General features: G+C 56.5%; 1 protein-coding gene across 5 annotated transcripts in view; it reads left to right on the forward strand.

The window, feature by feature from the left end:
• ZFPM1 (zinc finger protein, FOG family member 1) overlaps positions 1-19723 on the forward strand; it is a 125374-nt gene that overhangs the window by 98662 nt on the left and 6989 nt on the right. For 3 of the 5 annotated variants that reach the window (XM_044987140.1, XM_044987141.1, XM_044987144.1), the window contains exons 4-6: positions 4898-5031; positions 17803-17905; positions 19335-19544. In XM_044987140.1, the coding sequence (XP_044843075.1) occupies positions 4898-5031; positions 17803-17905; positions 19335-19544 (447 nt within the window). The remainder of the gene's footprint in view (positions 1-4897; positions 5032-17802; positions 17906-19334; positions 19545-19723) is intronic. The other 2 variants (XM_044987142.1, XM_044987143.1) reach the window with 1 other exon arrangement.

The following is a 19723-nucleotide window of genomic DNA, read 5'->3' on the forward strand; positions in this document are numbered from 1 at the left end:
CTGAATTCCCAGTGGGGCGGATGATGCCATCGAAAGACATGATAGACTGGAGAGGCAGATCCAGGCAGGAAAAGGAGCTGGCAGGTAGTGGAGACCTCACCAACATTGAGTGTCTTTTAATAGCTGAGAGGGAGCATGGACAAATCTCAGTCCAGAATGTTTCAACATTCAACTCTGCATTAGACCGATCCAGGGCCAGGCTGGGGGAGCTGGGCATACAGACACCTGATGTGGGTTTATAAGTGGCTCCGAGTGTGTGTGTGTGTGTTAGTGCTGTATTTGCATATGCAAATTGAGTATGCATAAATGTATGTATAATTGCACACCCCTAACTTTGAAAATCTGGCCAACGTGGTCTATGGAGTCTCTGTTTCTTTTTTTTTCCTCTGGTTTATTGCAATTGGAAAGTCCATCTTTATGGAGTGTAAAATCAATTTTAGGAAAGCATGGGCCTTTGCCTGCCTCTGAGGCTGGCTCCTTTTAAGAGGTTAAGAATATATTGCTGCTAGCAGTGAACAGAGTTGCTCCCTTAGCTCAAACAATCAAGGCTTAGATTTTCATCTCTGAAGATCAGAGGTTTCAAACCCAGCTGAGGGCCCAGCCATGAAGAGGGGGCCGGGATCAGTCAATACAGCAGAACTGTTCTGTACCTCTCCTGACACAGTAAGTGCTCAGAGGCTGGAATCTCTGCCTTTCCTCCCACCACCTCCAGGATAATCTGCATGGGTGTTCAGAGCGAAATGAGCGATTTGATTTCATTGACAGTCACCAGCCCATGTCATGGAGAGCCAGGCGGGGCCGCAGCCAGGTCAGCTTCACAAAAGGGCAGCCTGCATGTACAGCAGTCTTTTCAATAAGCCTTGGGACACCGGGGACATTTCTAAAGAAAACAAAAGTTGTGCCAATATTTTAAAAGAGTAAACGGGATGACCCGGGTAATCATAGGCCTGTTAACCTGACATTGATCCGGGCAAGATAATGGAGCAGCTGATCTGGGACTCAATTCATAAAGAATTAAAGGTATTAATGCCAATCAGCATGGGTTTTGGGAAAACTGATCCTGTCCAACTAACTGGATATCTTTTTTTGAGAGAGATATTACAAGTATGATTGATAAAGATAATAGTGGTGATGTAATATACTTAGAGTTCTGCAAGGCGTTTGACTTGGTACCCATGACATTTTGATTTAAAAAACTGGAACGATCTGAAATTAACATGGCATAGATTAAATGGATTAAAAACTGGCTAACTGGTAGGTCTCAAGGTGTCATTCTAAACAAGGAAATATCTTGAACGGGTGTGTTGCGAGTGGAGTCCTGCAGGGATTGGTGCTTGGCTACTTAACATTTTTATCAATGACCTGGAAGGAACAAAAAATCATCACTGATAAAGTTTGCAGCTTGGAGTGGTAAATAATGAAGAGGACAGGCCACTGATGAAGAGTGATTTGGATCGCTTGCTAAGCTGGGCTCAGGCAAACAATAGGCGTTTTAATATGGCTAAACACCAATGTCTACATCTAGGAACAAAGGATGTCGGCCATACTTACAGGATGGGGGACTTTATCCTGGGAAGCAATGACTCCAAAAAGGAGTTGGAAGTCATAGTGAATAATCTGCCGAATGTGTGACACTGTGGCCAAAAGAGCTAATGTGATCCTCGAATGTATAAACAGAGGAATCTTGAGTAGGAGTAGAGAGATTATTTTACTGCTCTGTTGGGCAGTGGTGCAACCGCTGCTGGAAAATAGTGTCCAGTTCTGGTGTTGACAATTCAAGAAGGACGTTGCTAAATTGGAGAGGGTTCAGAGAAGAACCACAAGAATGATTACAGGAGTTAGCTGAACAAAGAGAAGGTGAAGGGGTGACTTTGATAGTCTATAAGTACCTAAGTAGGGAACACATATTTGATAATGGGCTCTTCAGTCTAGCATAGAAAGGTCTAACAGGATCCAACTCTTGGAAGTTGAAGCCAGACCAATTCAGACTGGAAATAAGGTGTAAATGTTTAACAGTGAAAGTAACTAGTCATTGGAACAACTTACCTAGGGTTGTGGTGGATTCTCCGTCGCTGGCCATTTTTAAAACCAGATGGGCTGTTTTTCTAAAAGCTCGGCTCTGGGAATTATTTTGGGGAGGTTCTGTGGCCTGCACTATGCAGGAGGTCAGACTAGATGATCACAATGGTCCCTTCTGGCCTTGGACTCCATGAATCTCTCTCGTTGGCGTCTTCACTTTAACCCTGCTGAGTGGGGTGATGGGGCCTCCATTTAGCACACATTTGAGTGTTGGTTTGCTGCCGTCTTATCTGCACTTGGAAAGACAAAAGCGCAGTTAAAACATTTTAGAGCAGCCTTCATAGTGTATTTACATGTTATCTAACCCATTAAACCTAGAAACTTATCAGATCATCAAGGCCATTAAGCCCTGAAGCTGCCTCGACTTAGGGTTCTCGGAAGTGAAATGGCTCCTACTGCCTCCCTTGTGATGGAATGCCGGGGTGCATGATGGAAGAGGCTTTTCACTCCATGCTCTGCCATGGATGCAGACATGAGCACCTGGGCACAGCCTCTTTCATGGTGAGAGGCATCGACGTAGTGCAAATCAGTGTGCTATGTGGAGTTAGATTTGAAAGATGCTGTGGAAAAACAGGCCGATAGGAGAGACCGAGTCCCACCAAGAGCCGTGATCCTGTAGGGCACACTGTCCTGACCCTAGCAGGAGAGCCCAGCTCAGAGATCCCTGCTCAGAGGTCCAGAGGAAGGCGTGAAGCAAAGCAAACCCAAGCTGTCTGGAAATGTGCCCCAGGTGAAAATGATTTCATAGAATCACAGAAATGTCAGGGCTGGAAGAGGCCTAGAGAGGTCGTCATGCATTGAGGCAGGACCAAGTAAACTTAGACCATCCCTGGCAGGTGTCTGTCCAACCGGTTCTTAAAAACTTCCAACAATGGGGATTCCACAACCTCCCTTGGAAGCCTGTTCCAGAGCTTAACTATCCTTAGAGTTAGAAAGGTTTTCCTGCTATGTAGCCTAAATCTCCCTTACTGCAAATTAAGCCCATGACTTCTTGCCCTGCCTTCAGTGGACACGGAGAACAATTGATCCCTGTCCACTGCATAACAGCACTTAACAGTCTCCAAATACGTTATCAGGTCCCAACTCAGCCTTCTTTTCACAAGACTAAACAGGCCCAGTTTTTTTTAACCTTTCCTCATCGGTGCTCAGGGTTTCTAAACCTTTTATTATTTTTGTTGCTCTCCTCTGAGCTCTCTCCAATTTATCCACATCTTTGCTCAAGTCTGGCACCCAGAACTGGACACAGGACTCCAGCTGAGGCCTCACCAGTGCCGAATAGAGCAGGACAATTACCTCCTTGTTAATACACCCCAGAATGATAGTAGCCTTTCTTCGCAACAGCATCACCTTGTTGACTTGTATTCAGATTGTGATTCGCTGTAGCCCCCAGATCCTTTCCAGCAGTACTCCTGCCTGTCCAGTTAGCCCCCACTTTGGTGGTGTGTTTGATTTTTTCCTTCCTAAGTGAAGTACGTTGCACTTTTCTATATTGCCTGTCATCTGGTTGATTTCGGACCAATTCTCTTATTTGTCCAGGTCATTTTGAATTCTAATCCTGTCCTCCAAAGTGCTAGCAACCCCTCCCAGCTTGGTGTCAGCTGCAGATTTTATAAGCATCCTCTCCACTCTGTTATCGAAGTCCTGAATGACAATACTGAATAGTACCGGACCCAGGACTGACCCCTGCAGGACCCCAGCCCCAAATATGTACGGATCAGTCTGATCCCCCGCATGTGAGCGAGAGTCCCTGCATTTCCCTTGAGCATGGGCTGCAGTTCCCTGCTGTTGCCTTGAGTGGAAAGATGGTTCTGGTTCTCTTGTTCCTGACGATCACTGGCAGGAGCAGCGGTGTGTTTAGGTTTCTGTGGCTCAGGATGGCTTTACGTGGGAACAGGGCGAGTGGCAGGACCCTCCCTGCTCCAGCACTGGGGAAGAGGCCTGGCTAGATAGCACTGTTTGCCTTGGGCTGGTACTAGACTGAGAATTATCGCAGCTCTGCCGTTATTCTGCTAGCAAAGATGAGAGGGCACTGCCGTAGTCTGGCCTCAGGTGTCCTCACCACCGGGTAACGTTGTCCTGCTCATTTGCACACCACAGTGGTTAAAAATGCCAGTCGCCCGTCTGCACCTGGCTAGAGCCAACTTGCTCAAAAGTCGCACTGTAGACGAGGCCTTTCGGACTTGACCTTGCCTGACGCTTTGTGCCCCGGCAGCAGCACCGGGCTGGGCTGTGCACACCTGGCAGGGCCGGCTCCAGGCACCAGAAGATATTTCTATCCCCGTCTGCCCCAGCTGTGCAGAACACAAGCACTGTTGGGTTTAGGCAGCTGCGTATCCGTGTTACACACATTCCCCCCCTCAGCCACACCTAGTTAATCCCTAGACATTTCCAGAGGGAATTGACATGTCGCTCAGATTGAAAGAGAACGCAATGCCTGGTAAACAGGAAGGGCTGCTGATTCCATGCAGCAAAGTACCCAGAAGTTGATCCTTCTCTGAACCAGCTGAGAATCTCTTGACTCTACCAAACTGACCTGGAAATCTCCTGCAAACAGGCCCCGATGCTCACCTGCTTCCCGATGGGCTGCAGGTCCCATGAGAAGTCGGTTACTTACATGTATTTAAATCGCCAAGCAAAGGTCGGACTTTGTTCCTGTTTAACGGGGACCATTTGTAGTCTGGAAGGCAGGCAATGCTCTTCAGTTGGGCTTGGCTTTGACGGGTTACTGCTGTGCCCTTTGAATGCTGCCGGCTGTCATGGGACAGCAGGGTGAATCCGGGCCCCTCCCTCACCCTCCTCTTGTCCTCTCTCTCCCCAGATGAGCTGGAGCTGGTCACGGTGGAGGGGGAGAGCAGAGTGCGTGCTAGGCGGAGCCTGCCGGAGGGATTGTCCTGGGGGCCGTACCCAGGGAATATCCACAGCGAGCCAGCGTCTCCAGGGCAGAGCGAGACGGTAAGAACCACTCTCTGCTCCCATTGTTTGGGCCCCATGCAGCTGGTCTGGGCGAGGTCTGCCAGGGCCTCTGTCCCCTCCATGGGAGAACCACCCCTCGCAGCCCTGCAGCAGCACTCGGGGGGTTTCCTTGCTGTGGCATCTCCAGACCAGCTCAGGGATGGTGGTATTTTTGCCCAGTGCCGTCACTGTCCGTTTTTTATTCCTTCATAAAATGCATGCGAGATGTCCGTCCGTGTTAAGGCTGACGGCTCAGAGAGTTTATGCAAATGACTTGTGGCCCTGATTTACATATTTGCCAGTATATTGCCTTATTTACATATCAGCAAATGCCCTGGTTACCGGCACTTAAGCCTGACAAGGCAGCACCATGGAATGAGCTGGAGGAACGCAGACATTGTCATGCTCCTGGCTGGCTCTGGTATCTCCAGGGGTTGTGTCCAGGTCACGGTGGTGGCTCCTGGAATGGTCGTAGCCATAGAGATGCAGCCTGGAATGTCTCGTTCAGGAGGTTGAAGCTCCTAGGCAGGAACAGTGCGGACAGCAGCTACACACAGGCCCCAGCAGAGACTGGCCGGTCAGGGTGTGGGATCCCTCTGCTTGTCCACAGAGACCCCCGGACGGGCTCCTCACAACCCCAAGAGTGGGGCAGCTGGGGCACCAGAAGCCGCCAGAGTTGGGCTTGGCCTGCAGGGGGCAGCACTGACCCCAAGTTTTCAAACCAACCCTCTTTTCATTTAAAAAAAAGCTTTTCCCCCCCTTCCCCAGAGGAAAAATCCCATGAACCATTGTCTTATCCATGGACAGTCTCTGCATGGCTATCGCCAATCTCACGTGCTGTAACCCCGGGTTTCAGCCAATGGGAACTATCAATCATTGGTTTGATTTATTTTTTTTAATCAAACACTTTTCCCTGCCAAGAAATCTAGGGAAAACCAGCTCTGCCCAGGAGCTCCCCATTCAGCATGCAGTCCCCTAGACCCTCTCTAGGGAGAGGCCATTGTACCTGTCAATACCCCGTCAGCTAAAGGGCGCCAGTGGATTCTCTCCTGTTTGCCTATTTAAAATGGTGGTGGTGGAAACAGGATGTAAATCTCTTCCAAAGAGGGGCGGTTGGAGGGAAGAGTTAGAGTTACAGGCAGGAGGACTTAGTTGGCTCCAGATCTAGACTCTGGCAGGAATTTCCCTCCCTACCACAATCTGTGCACTGTGGATGCGCTGTTCCTCAGTGACTGTCTCAACTGGTATCTCCCTCCCTCACACGCGCACACCCGTCCCCTGGAGAAGCACCGCGGCTGACGTACGCTTTAGTCTTCGGTGGTGACGGATGGTGCCTGGAAGATGTCTTCTTGTGGGGCATCGGTCCCCTCTTTGGAAGCCTTTCTTGCGAGGTTTGGTGCGAGCTGTGGCTGGCTGTGGCGATGAGATTACTCGTCGCTCACTTTGGCAGGCTCTTGAGAATTGCTCCGTCCCTCTGCGAGTGACCGAAAGGGGTTAACGTCTCACGCACACAGCCTCCCTTGAGAAAAGGCTGGGCCCAGTGCACAGGTCTGATCAAGATGATGGAGGGGCTGCGTTTGTTCTTGGTGATAAACCGTTACAACAAAGTCATCCTGGTTCTGTCCCCAAGCTGCAGTTTGGCACAAGGCTTAAGGTTTGCTTTTCCCACCGCACCGGCTGTCTCCCAGGCTTGTGCATGCCTGACTCCCTTTTCCCCCAGTCCCTTCCAAACACCTGGGTGTAATTATAACACAAAGCCGAGGCCCCAGTTCCCTGGTGCCGGAATGTGGCCGTTCACACGCGGGACGCGAGCTGCCATCTCTCCTGTTCCGTTCATCTCATTAATGCCGACCCTGGCAGGGCTGTATCACAGCAGCAGCAGGCTTTAGAAGTGCGCTGATGAACAGACCTGTGATCTCTTTTGAAATCCCAGCTGGAGCTTCCTACCTGCTGGGCTTAATTTCTGACTCCACCGCTGTCAGTGGTGCAGAGACCCAAGCCAAACTTGTTCCGCCCTGTTGTCTCTCGCTGTGCGCCCCTGTCCCCATTTCACAGATGTACTGCGGGGGGAGCATGTCCCCCTCCCCACTAGAATTTCTTCTTTGTCTGTAGTACTCTTGATCAGACGCGTGACGTTGTGATCAGCCTGGCCAGCTCCATAGGATGATAGATCTTCCAGGCACTGCACAAACTTTTATTAGTCTGCTTGGAAGCTCTGTCCGCACTTGCAGAATATGCCAGAGGCTTCCTGTAGGGTGTCGGGGACATCGGGGCAGGAATGGCCCCAGGATCAGAGCAGCACGCCTGGGATTCACCGGCTTCTGCCAACGAGCACAATCCATTGTTGCCTCCCGTTCTTCAGCACGGGTCCAGATTCTACAGGTGCCCTTGGCGCTTCATAGACTGGCAAACCTACAGCTCCCTGCCCCCAGGAACCTGCACCTGTCTAGGCCTGGGGGAATGTTGCAGAAATGGCTCCCCAACGCTCATTCACCTTTTCAAGGGCCGTGCTGTGGCTGTCTCGGCCACTTGTGTTCTCGCTCTCCGAGAGCAGCCAGTGGGTGAGGTGGCTGGCAGGAGTGTGCGCGGAGGCCTCACACCGGACTGCCACAGACGCAGGGAGGGCGGGACCAGCCAGAGGGACACACCAGGGAATGTATCTGGCATTGGTGTGTCCCAAAAGGGAGCCAGGGGACCGGCGGGTGGGAGCTTCCGCTGCAGGTTTTCCCCTCCGGCTCTATTAAAATGCCCCAGGCAGAGCTGCAGTACAGGGCAAGCCACCCGGAATTCCCAAAGGGCTCGGTGATCGCCGCCCTGCTCCCAGTGAGGGTGCCACAGTGCGTCCCCGCAGCAGGACTATCCGCGGCACACATCCCGTTCACCGTGTCAGGCCTCTCTGCACACTTGGGAGCATGGGCCGCCCCAGCCCTGCAAATACACAATTGCAAGGTGCTCGGAGTTACGTTCATCCAATCAGGGAACTGCAAGAGTGCCGTGTGCCCTACGGCCAGGCAGAACTGTTCCCGGTTCAAATAGCGACTGCTGGATCCTCACAGTGAAGTTTGTGGACAATGTGGTTTTTCCATTGGACGTTTGTCCAGTAGCTGCCAGTGCACCCAAACTCATGGGAGCTGAGCCAGGCAATTCACACAAAAAATCAACAGCCAAATTCAACAAAGAGATTGTTCGCTGCCAATAGTTTGCCCCATTCTGGCCCGGGGGAGGGTAGGAGGAGCATGTATGACTGTAGAAGAACTTGCGATGCTTTGGTAACATACTCTTCTGGTCTCGTACATGTAATGTCATGGGCCATATTTTCAAGCAAATGCATGCATACCTGCCAGCTGCAGTTGCGCATCCACCCACTGTTGTTGTGTGTGCATTGTCACGGTGCATGTCTCTGAGAGCGCAGGGTTTCGCTTCTGGTCCGAGGGAGCCGGTGTCGAAAGGTTCCTGGAGAGAGGGATGGCCTAACAAAGACCACGGGCGCTATACAAGGATCGATCTAAACTGCAAGCAGGGTTTCTGCACAGAACTAGCACAAACACAGAGTTTGGAACCCAGTTGCCACTGGAAAATAAAAGAGCCAGACACACGACAGTGGTGCCTTTCAGGAGGGCAGTCGTGGTGTCTCAGTTCCCAGGGGGCTGAAGGGACACGGACCTTTTGGCTCAGGCTTGGTGTCCTACCTGAGAGGGTGCAGGGATGCCGAGCAGCCTCACGCGCTCTGTGCCTGTGGGTTGCACATTCTAATCCTGATCCTGCCACTGACTCAGAGGGTGACCTCGGTTATGTCACTTCTCTGCCTCAGTTTCCCCAGGACTAATATTGAGAGGATGCCCTTGACCTGCCCACATCGGCGTGCGATGTCTGAGGCTTTATGTATAGTGTTTGGAAATCACGGCACTCCGTGGATGGAGGTGCAATGAGTGCTGTACGGTATCATAAATACACACGGGGAGGGAGACCCGGGGCAGGGCTAGAGTGTCTCTATAGCAGTCACCTGCTTTAATGAACCAAGCCAGGCTCCCTGGCTGTGAGTTAGGAGGCTGAGTCGGGGGCCTGTGGCTGTCGCGGCCTCAGTGGTACTCATGTGCCTGGCCAGACTCTGCCCCCTTTCGTGCACTGGCAGAGCCCCCTGCCCAGCTCGCGAGGTACCCGAGGAGCCTTTCTGCTGTGGGGGGTGATGCTGGTAGCCCAGGGAGCTGCACTGGGCGTAGGGTGAGGAGCAGCACAGAACCGCCGCTGGGGGGCAGATGAGAACATCCCAGTGAGTCACAGACGGCTGCATCAACCCGTCAGGGGGCAGCACTGGTGACTCCGAGGAGACCGTGTTCCACTCTCCTCTCTGGAAGATGATCTGCAGCACTGGCCATTAGGCCCGGGAAGGGCGGTGGTACAAAGTGGGAGCAGACTGGCAGACCTGGCATAAAGCCAGTGCCTCCAGGCCCCTGTCCCGAGTGTGCTGCATTCAGCCCACTCGTTATTTAACCTGCATGGTGCCCGCCGTCTGCCAGGAGCTTACGGGCTCTGGGGGCTGCCAGCCTAAGAAGTATCTGCCTTTCTCCATGGACTGGGAGGACCAGGGGAAAAGCCAGCTTGGAAGCGGGGTGCAGAGTGGCAGATAAGCTAGCAGGGACGGCCTGACATTCCCTCACCCCAGCCTCCTCTGAACCAGACAGGCTGCTGGGAGCAGATGTCCTTGCTGCGGGATTGGCAGCCTGCTCCCAAGCCCGGGTGAAACCTGCCCAGCGAGCCGTCCCAACACTTGAGTCACCCTGGCAGTGCCGTCTGTGTGTCTCACGGCCCAGCCTGGCTCGCTGGGAGCTCAGCGACTCCTCCGCGGGGAGGCGGATTCCCAGCTTACAGAGACAGCCCCATCTCCAGCAGGATGGGCTGAGGCGACAGCTGTGCCCTCCGTGGATTTCCCTCCCAGCCCCGGCCCGACGCTGCGGGGGCTTGGCCAGGCCCCACCATATCTTCAGAAGCCAGGAGGGGGCGGCGGGAACTTCCAGAACTTTAAGGTTCTTGCAAGAAATATTGGGACAAAGAGTCTTGGCTGTGTCTCTCTCTCTCTCTCTCTTTTTTTTTTAGCTCAGACCCTGTTTATCTTTGCCGAATTAAATCCTTGATTAACCCTTATCTCTCCATTTCAGCGGCTATCTCTCCTTTGGCGCCGTATGTCCAGACACCCGGTACAGGATGATTGATTCCTTAAAGATACGCGCGGCTTTTCGGATACTTCATTTATTGTCTAAATATTTTTGCTCCCATTTCAGCAGCTCCCTTATCGAGCCGTGTTGATGATTTCCAGCCCTGCTTTTCTCTGCCGCTCGCCTCCCTTCCTATCTCTGCCCAGAGAACTGAGGAAGGAATCGCAGCTCCATCCCTGATAGTGACTATCGCCCCTCAGTCGATTTTCCTTTGTTGTTTTTGAGGAGGGGGGAGGAAGAACAAAGCCCGGCCTCCCCGGAGCGTCTGGTTACAGGCTGCCATCCTGCCCGGGGACAAGCCGCAGGGCGCATGCTCCGGGCCTGGCTTGTCTGTCTCGCTCTGCTTGTTGTGCCCGAGCTGCGGGGAGGCAGCTGGGGGGACGTCGCACTTTGCTGGAGCGTAGTTCCGATCTGCCTTGGGAACTCCGGGCCAGCCAAGTTTCTGGGGCAGGCTGCCCTGGCTGCTGGGGTAAAGATGGGTGCACCCAATGCTCACAGTGACATCCAAACAGCAAGCGCTCTTCAGAGGGACTCCCTGCTCCCGTCACCTTGCTGTTACAGGTGCACCACAAGCCGGCTCCACTATTGCTGGCCGTGGCCATCTGCTCAAACCATGCGAAGTGCAGCCTGGGCCAGCACAACTTTCCGCCTAATAACACTAACACCGAGCTGGGCTACGGATGCAGCGCTTCTTGTCTGCCGCTCTCCAGCCGCCGTACAAAGGAGGGCAGCGTCAGCTGTAAAATGGGGAAACTGAGGCACAGAACGGGGCAGTGACTTGTCCAGAATCAGACAGTGGCAGTGGTGGGATTAGAACCTAGTTCTCCGGAGTCCCAGGCCAGTGCTCAAGCCACTAGGCAACACTGCCTCCCCTCAGGCGTTAACCAGGCAGGGTCCTCCTGTCCCTTAGTCGGGCAAAGTGAAGTCCTGCGCCTTGTCATTGCCAAGTAACCAGCCTGGCCTGCAGCCCCCCTGGAGAGGAACCCCGCTAGGGAGGGGTGGCCCGCTGCCCCCATAGATAAAAGCCCTGGCATGTCTCCACTGCTGGAGTTACTCCTCTGCCTGGGACACAAGGATCCAGGTGTCCCACGCTGCTTATGAGCCCTGTGCAGCAGCCCTGCAGGGCCGGCTCATGGGCCACCACCGTTCAGGCAAGATGCCTGCATCACGGTGCCGTCTGAGTCTGGCAGGGGTTGGATCTAAGCCTGGGCTCTGCTCCCCCACCAGGCAATGGGGACACGGACGCCCAGGGCCCCCCGAGAATGTTGCTGGCCCTATTGTGCTAAGGGGTGGCCACAGGGGTGTTGTGACTATTCCTTGCCGGTTCTCTGCAGTGCTGGCAGAGCCAGCCTGGACCGGTGCCCGTGAACCACAGCGCTGCCCTGTTTGCTGTAACAGGGCCTGGGCCTGCCTTGCCTGCATCCTTATTCTCCTCTCCCTCCCCCAAAGCCCTGGACAGGCCGGCCCAAAGTTAATGGCTAACTGGTGGGGCCGGTCCCTGCCCCCGCCCACCCCCAGGCGTGCCTGCTGGTGTCTGAGCGGCGGAGCGAGGGGTCGCGAGCGGATGCAGCGCAGATAGGGTTTCTGATGGTTATCGGGGCCGGTTCAGAACCGAGACACTGACCTCATTGTTAAGAGAAAAACAAAGAGAGTTGTGAGAGCCACCGGGCAGCTGGGGGGGACCGAGGCCCAGCATGGCCCTGGGACGGGGGCAGGGTGGCCAGATGTCCCGATTTTATAGGGACAGTCCTGATATTTGGGGCTTTTTCTTATATAGGTGCCTATTACCCCCACCCCCTGTCCCAATTATTCACCCTTGCTGGCTGGTCACCCTAGACAGGGGCACGGGAAGGGGGAGCCATGCCAGGCGGCCAGCGCGCATCAGTCAGAGGGGCCGGGGGGCTTCGCTCCTCCCCAGCATTGTGCCAGGACACAAGGGGAGACTGGCCTGGACTGAGCCCTTCTGAACTTGGGGAGATGGGGGTGCGGGAGGGGGACGAGCCATTGTATTTGGATGCAGTTAGACCAAACCAGTGTAAATGTGGGGGCGGGGGGGATTTCTCACAGCCAGGGGCTGCTCCTTGAACTCGCCTGTTCCCCTCCGTTCTGTATGCGCCTGGCTGTTGCTTGCGCCCTCGGCAGCACTGGGCAGCGGGGGTCACTTTATGTGGGACCATGGGGAACAGTTCGTTATTGTAGGGTTACTTGGGAGCCGGGGTCGGTTTGGGGTTGGAGGGTCACTGGGCCGGGCCACGGGGGAAGGTTCGGGGTCACTGGGCTGGGCCACAGGGGTCAGTTTGGGATCGCTGGGCTGGGCCATGGGGGACGGTTTGGGGTCAGAGGGTCACAAAGCCGGTTTCGGGTCAGAGGGTCACAGACCCAGTTTAGGGTAGGACAGTGGCCCAGGCCACCGATTTGGGGTCGGAGGGGGGCTGGGCTGGGTCGAGGGGGCAGTTTGGGGTTGCTGGGCTGGGCTTTGGGGGTCAGTTCGGGGTTGGATGGTCGCTGGGACGGAACAGGGTCGCTGGTTTGGGTCAGAGGATTCCTGGGTTGGGCCATGGGGGTCGGTTTGGGATCAGAGGGTCGCTGGGTTGGGCAGCAGGAGCCTGTGTGGGGTCGGAGGGTCACTGGACTGAGCCATGAAGGCTGGTTTGGGGTCACTGGGCTGGGCCGCAGGGGCCGGTTGGGATCAGAGGGTCTCTGGGCCGGGCCGTGGGGGCTGGTTTGGGGTCACTGGGCTGGGCCGCAGGGGCCGGTTGGGATCAGAGGGTCTCTGGGCCGGGCCGTGGGGGCTGGTTTGGGGTCACTGGGCTGGGCCGCAGGGGCCGGTTGGGATCAGAGGGTCTCTGGGCCGGGCCGTGGGGGCTGGTTTGGGGTCACTGGGCTGGGCCGCAGGGGCCGGTTGGGATCAGAGGGTCTCTGGGCCGGGCCGTGGGGGCTGGTTTGGGGTCACTGGGCTGGGCCGCAGGGGCCGGTTGGGATCAGAGGGTCTCTGGGCCGGGCCGTGGGGGCTGGTTTGGGGTCACTGGGCTGGGCCGCAGGGGCCGGTTGGGATCAGAGGGTCTCTGGGCCGGGCCGTGGGGGCTGGTTTGGGGTCACTGGGCTGGGCCGCAGGGGCCGGTTGGGATCAGAGGGTCTCTGGGCCGGGCCGTGGGGGCTGGTTTGGGGTCACTGGGCTGGGCCGCAGGGGCCGGTTGGGATCAGAGGGTCTCTGGGCCGGGCCCTGGGAACCAGTTTGGGGTCGGGTGGTTGTTGGGCTGGTTTGGCAGTAGAGGGGTTTGCTCGGGTGGCCTGGGCCATGGCGGAGCTCACGGGCACTGGGCGAGGGGGGGGGGTCTTGAGCGGCAAGAGCAGGTTCGATGCTGGGGGGCTCCATACAGAGCAGTACATCCAAGGACACTCTGTCCCAGCAGGCAGCGGGTTGGGGCACTCGGGGGCTGTCAACAACCCCCCCACACGCCCGGGACAATCCCAGAATGCAGCTCATGGGACGCCAGCGCACGCGCTCCTCCCCCTCCCAGGAGACGGTTCTCCCACCCCCCGATGCAGCCAGAACTCCTGTATCTGGGGCGAATATTTAACCCTTCCAAACACCTGCCCAGCACGGGAGGCAGGCGGCTCCCACGGGCAGGCCGGACTCGCTTCCTCTTGGGCACCGATGCTGGGGATTGCCTCTAGTTTGGGGGAGGGGGCCGAAAAAGCCAGTGGGAGTATCTGCAGCTAACTGGGCTCGCTGGTGTGGGACAGATGAGCACATTCCATTGCCCAGTCCTGGGGGGGTGAACCCCCCCTCATTTCCATAGCCCCACCCGCCTCTCTGACCTTGGATTGCTCCGGGCGTTACAGCTTTTCTTTTCTTTTCTTTTTTTTTTTTAAATATATACAAAAAATTAGGATCCTTTCTGCACCATCAGCAAAAACTGTGTGTGCGGGTCTGTGTGTGTGTGTGTGTTTTTATCACGCTAGGAGCACTCTGCTCCTTGCGGTGATAAGGCCTAAACCGACCAAGCCTGTCAGTCGGAGTGTGAGGGTTTAGAAATATTGGGACGAATAATTAGATTTCATATCGTTACCGCAGCAGCCATCGAAGGATCAGGCAGATTTATTTTTTTTTCCCTCCTCTGCTCATTAATATTCATTAGAGATGCATGAAGGCAGAGCTGGTCTGAGGCCAGACGCGAGGAGTGGGAGGCAGATGCTGCCGGAGCCCTGACGCTTTGCCGGGGGTGGTGCATCCCGGCTGCTGGGGCCTCTTTCTTTCCCCGAGGTCCTTCCAGAGGAGCTCTCCTCGGAGCTCCCCTTCCCTTTGTAAGCTCCCCGCTCTTCCCCAAAGGACACGGCTCCTGTGGTGTGTGTTGGTGCTTTCCCCCTTGTGCATTGTCTTGGTGCTCACGCCGCCGGTGACACAGCTTGGGAGCCAGCCAGCCAGGTCCGGGACGATGCCACGCACCGGTCGCCTGGGAGAAGCTGGTGTGTAACTGGTGGGGTGAATAAAGCTGGACTGGAAACGTGTGGCTCACTGGAGATGGGGCATCCCTGTGTCCCTCTGCCCAGGCTTGAGCCTGGTTTAACCCCATCGTCATGGGTGGGAGGAGGCTCCTTGGAAAACTGCTGGGATAGTCATTGGGTTTTGTATTATTGTAACGGCTGGGAGCCCCAATCCTGGAGCAGACCCCCAGTGTGCCAGGCACTGTACAAATCCAGTCCCTGTCCCGAAAGCAGCACGATGCTGTGGGCCGGAGCCAGCTGCCTTCAGTCAGTCCATAAACTCCTCGATTCCAAGGCCAGAAGGAACCATTGTGATCATCTCTGATCTCCTGTATAGCCCAGGCCAGAGAACAGCCCCCAAGTAATTCCCAGAGCAGAGCTTTTAGGGAAACATCCCAGCCTCAATTTAAAAACTGCCAGTGCTGGAGAATCCACCATGACCCTTGGTAAATTGTTCCAGCGATTAATTACTCTCGCTGCTAAAAACGTACATTTCCAGTCTGAATGTGTCTGGCTTCAGCTGCCAGCCACTGGACCGCGTTAGCCCTTTCTCGGCTAGGTTCAATATTGGTTCCCCGTGTAGGTGCTGTGACCAAGCCACCCTTTAACCGTCTCTTTGTTAAGCTACCCAGATGGAGGCATGTGTTCTGCAGGCCCCCGGCGCCCTGGGAAGTGCCGGCCCGGCTCTGCTGCTCCCCCAAGGGCCCTGTCCCCAGTGAGAGAAGCTCGTGGGGCTGTGATCAAAGGGGCGCGTGAGGACGGTGCTCAGTGAGGCTCCCAGCTTGGCCGATGCCCCAAGCGCTAGATCTTAGCTGAGCTGTTCTGGGGGGTTGGCTTTGAGGCCAGCCTCCCTCGGCGCTTTCCAGCTTGTCTGGCGGGGCCCACAGGGGCAGCTGGAAAAGGCAGGCTCCCCTTGTGCAAACCCTCCATGGCGTGGGCTCCAGCCCTTGGAGAGGCACCATCTCTCCTCCCGGTCTGGCCATGGCAGATGTGACCAGCCAGGCCTGTGGGCGCCGGCGTTCTTCGTGATCAGCCAGACTCCTCTCCCCGACCCGCCGGCAGAGCCATTGGTTATCGGCCGACAGGGCCCAGTGGAGGCCAGGCCCGTCTCTCCGCCTTTCAGAAGGGCGTGGTGGGGCTGCGTGTAACTGGCTCTGGTGGGGGGGGTCCCACGTGTTCTGTTGGGCCTTTTCCTGTACACAGAGGTGGTGTCTTGGGCGTGTTTAGTCAGGAAGGGTCAGCGTGACACAACCACGTCTCCCCCATGCCCGTGATGGCCGGGGCGGGTTCCACAAGGCAGAGGGCTGCCCCCTGCCACGGCGGTGGGGGCAGCATCGGGCCCCGGTGCTTCCTGGTCTGCTATTGCCACCACGTGGCCTGTGCAAACGTTTTCTCGCCCCCGTCGGATCCCGAGGCCGCGGCAGTGCGTGGCATGTGAACCCAGGGCCCGGGGATGCGGAGTGCTCTTGATGCCCACCCCTGCTGGCAGATGCCTTCTGGAATCCTGCTAACACCAGGACAAGCAAAGACAGTCCCTCCCTTCTCCACACTCCCCCTTCTCGTCCTCCCTGCCCCCGTCACTGGCGCTATGCCGAGGCCAGGGGTGATGCGAGTGTTTCCTGCGCAGGGGGCACGTGGGATTGTTAGACCCCGAGTTAAGCAGGAGAGGAAATAACATGCTTGTCAGCGCGAGTGCAGAGCACGCCGGCAGCGCGTGGTGCCGGAGGGGCGGCTGGCCAGCGGCCTGCACGGCACGCTGCAGTATTGCTGATGCCCATAATGGCAGTGGGCCAGGGGGAGGGGCTGATCCGGATCCATGTGCAGCGTAGCTTGGTCAGGCACGGACCTAGGCGAAGCGTTTCAATGCCCTGGGCTCGCCTCGTGGGACAATCAGCAGGGCTGGCTCTGGGGAACGGGGCGGAGGTCGATCAAAGGGGAGGGGTTCCCCAGCCGCTCTGTGGGGAGGGCGCTGCTGGGAGCTGTTCCAGGACTGCGGAGAGGGGGGCCGAGACGAGCCCACCAAGTGGAACGAAGGTGCACGTGGGGGAGTCGGGGTGAGGGCTCCACCCTTCGGTGCTGAGGCTGTCCCGATCCAAGGCCCTAAGGCTGGTGTGACAGGAGAGGACCCCGAGGGCTCTCAGACCCTGCACATCTGTCCCTGTTTGATGCTGCAGCAGTGACTGGCCGATGCAAATGCTGCACTGTTGCTGAGTGATAACCTGGGCTGGTGCCTGGCTGCATCTTCCATACCCAGAATGGCTTCAGACCCAGCACCCAGCTACTCGGGGCAGGGCAGGGAGGGGGTCCCGAAGGTCTGGGGAACGGAGGGGCCTGGGTCAGGAGTGACTCTCGGGAGTCAGTGCGATTCGGCCGCCAGACGAGATGATCTCAGTGGCGGGTAGCGTGCATGCAACAGCTCATCCTAGGGCCGAGTTCTGCAGCAAGCGGCACGTACGCTGGGGACGCAGGGGTGTCTTGTATGCACGTGTGGGCCTGTATCCAAGCATGCACGTACCCTACCGTAAAGACTCACGAAGACATTGAAATGTTTGATGCAAACGAGTCCAATTTTGAGTAGGTCAGCTAGGCGAGTCAGTGCCCCCTCCCGACCGTCTCTTCCCCTAGCCTGTCTCCTCTACAGCCGCCCCCAAGGCGTGGCCTTGTCCTGCTGCTCTACACCCCGCAGCTGCCTGGGCCTGAGCTTCCCTGGGGGGGGAGGTTACAGTAGTGCTGGCAGCTCTGTGGCCCCAGAGCTCTCCAGCTCCCTATGCTGCCCTGGCCAGCAGCTCCTTCTCCCCCGCATCAATCCCCGTAGAGCCCACGCGTGCCTCTTCACACGCCTCAGCACCCCAGGAGGACTTGTGACAGCAGCACCCACGTACAGAATGGGGGTGGGACTTATACAGTCCCCAGATCCTGCCAATCACAACGCGAGACCTGTGTTCAGGAGGAGCTCAACTCCTGGGGCCCTCCCCTCCTTCCGTGTGTCCCCCACCCCCAGGACCCCCACGGCTGGGCTCTTACCCTACATTCACTCGCGTCTTCTCTCCTGTGTTTCCCCTGTTGGCAGAGTCCGCCTGTGACGCTGATGCTGGGGGACGAGCGCTGCTGGCTGTCCAGGCTGACCCTGGTGTCCGGAGAAGCCGACGCCAACTCGGTGATCTACAGGAAGGGTTGGTATTACACGCGCTGTGTAGCAAGCCACCTGGCCTCTTCTCGCACCTGCCACATCCTGTCCACTGGGGACCTTTCGCGTTTAAAGGGCCAGCGTCACCCTGAAAATCAGATTTATTCCCCCCAGAAACACACTCCTTCAGAAAGTAACTGCGGCTACTGCTCATCACGTCCTGCCCGTCACTCGGCTCAGGCGGGCAAATGAGCGCCCGTCAGTTTCACGCTCCGGTTCTGGTCAGTTTCACTGGCTGGTTCCCTGCTCCAGTCCACGCCCTGTGCCTGCAGGTTGCGGCTCGCTGTGGGAGAGCTCAGTGGCAGAAAGCTGGCTGCGACTGGAACTATTGATCGGTGCTAACGCAGCCCGGCTCGCTAGGCTGTGTCCCCAGAAGCCCAGCGTGGGCAGGGAGCACGGCTCGCTGTGCCCACGACGTGGGTGTGTCGTGCCAGCCACAGGGCCGCCATCGGCGCTCGCTGACAAGTGGGCTGAGCGCGGCTGGGAGGGAAGGCTCCTGGGATGGGAGGGGGACAGAGCTATTCGTTCCCATCTAGTCACCGTCCCATCTCTCCCCACTGCCCTACATCAATCTCCCCCACCATCTGTATTCTCCACTCCACAGCTAGAAGTCCTGGGGCATCTGTTCCCCTGGAGAGGGGCCCTCCTGGTGGCTCCCTGGTTTGCAGGCCATTAGCGGCTGGGCAGGGAGAAATCCAGCCTAAAGTGTGAATAGGCCACTAAAATCAGCTAAGCCTCAGCACGTGCTCACACTGCCACCTCCAGGCAATTGTGGGTATTACGAGCTACTGTACAAAGGCAGCTGAAACCCTTGGCGTCTGTAAGCTCACCTCTCAACGCTCGGCAATTTGTCTTCGGCAGACGGGATCAGAGGGTAGAACTGGTTTTCCAGAGTCTGTGCTATATGCTGGGGAGGCAGCTGTTTTGTGCCTTTAAAACAATCTGGCGTTTCTCATTTGCATGTTGTTATCCAGAAGGCTTTGCAGCCCCCGGCTCCTGCTTCATGGGCTCACTGGCATTGCAGCTCTGAGCACACAGAGCCAGAGCAGCTTTAAGGGATCCCCATTCTGTCGGGCTCAGGCAGCCCCTGCAGTCACACTTGCTAAAAGAAGCTTGCTGGGGGCATCCATCCTCATGCTTCAGGGCATAAGTAGATCATCAGTTGGGGTCAGGAAGAAGTGTCCTCCCCTTGCATAGTGCTACACAGTGAGGTGCTATGTGTGCTGGATTTACCCTTTCCTCTGGGGCATCCACTGTGTGCTACGGTGGCCAGGTTTTCAAGGTCATTGCACCATTGATCTGTCCCTAGATGGAGAGGTTTTCTCTTTGCCCGTCCCCTCCCGGCACTGAGACAGAGGGCACGGGGGCGGGGAGATGATGCTCAGCGCCCCTGTAACCAAAGCTTTGCCTTCTAGGTGAATTGATCTGGTGCAAAACCACCCAGGCCATTGTGGAAAAGGAGCTGCTGAGTGCCTTTGTTATGGCCGAGCCACAGGGCATCCCGAACCACACTGTGAAATCGGAGCCCGGGGACTCCACCTACCCAGCCATGCTGCATGCGGACATACAGCTTCTGCCCCAGCAGGCGGGCATGGCAGCCATCCTGGCCACAGCTGTCGTTAACAGTAAGTCAGCAGCGGCCACCGGGCAACTCTGCGGGAAACGATCCAGCCGTCCTCCGCCTGGCTCCCCGCAGACACCCGCCTGCATCACAGAATTCACCACCCCTAGAGCGATCAGGCTGGACCCTGCCCTCCAGCAATCCAGGGCAACAGATCATCCCCCAGCTTCATGCCATGAGCAG

Source organism: Mauremys mutica, chromosome 14 (genome assembly GCF_020497125.1).
Source record: "Mauremys mutica isolate MM-2020 ecotype Southern chromosome 14, ASM2049712v1, whole genome shotgun sequence".
NCBI lineage: Eukaryota > Metazoa > Chordata > Testudines > Geoemydidae > Mauremys > Mauremys mutica.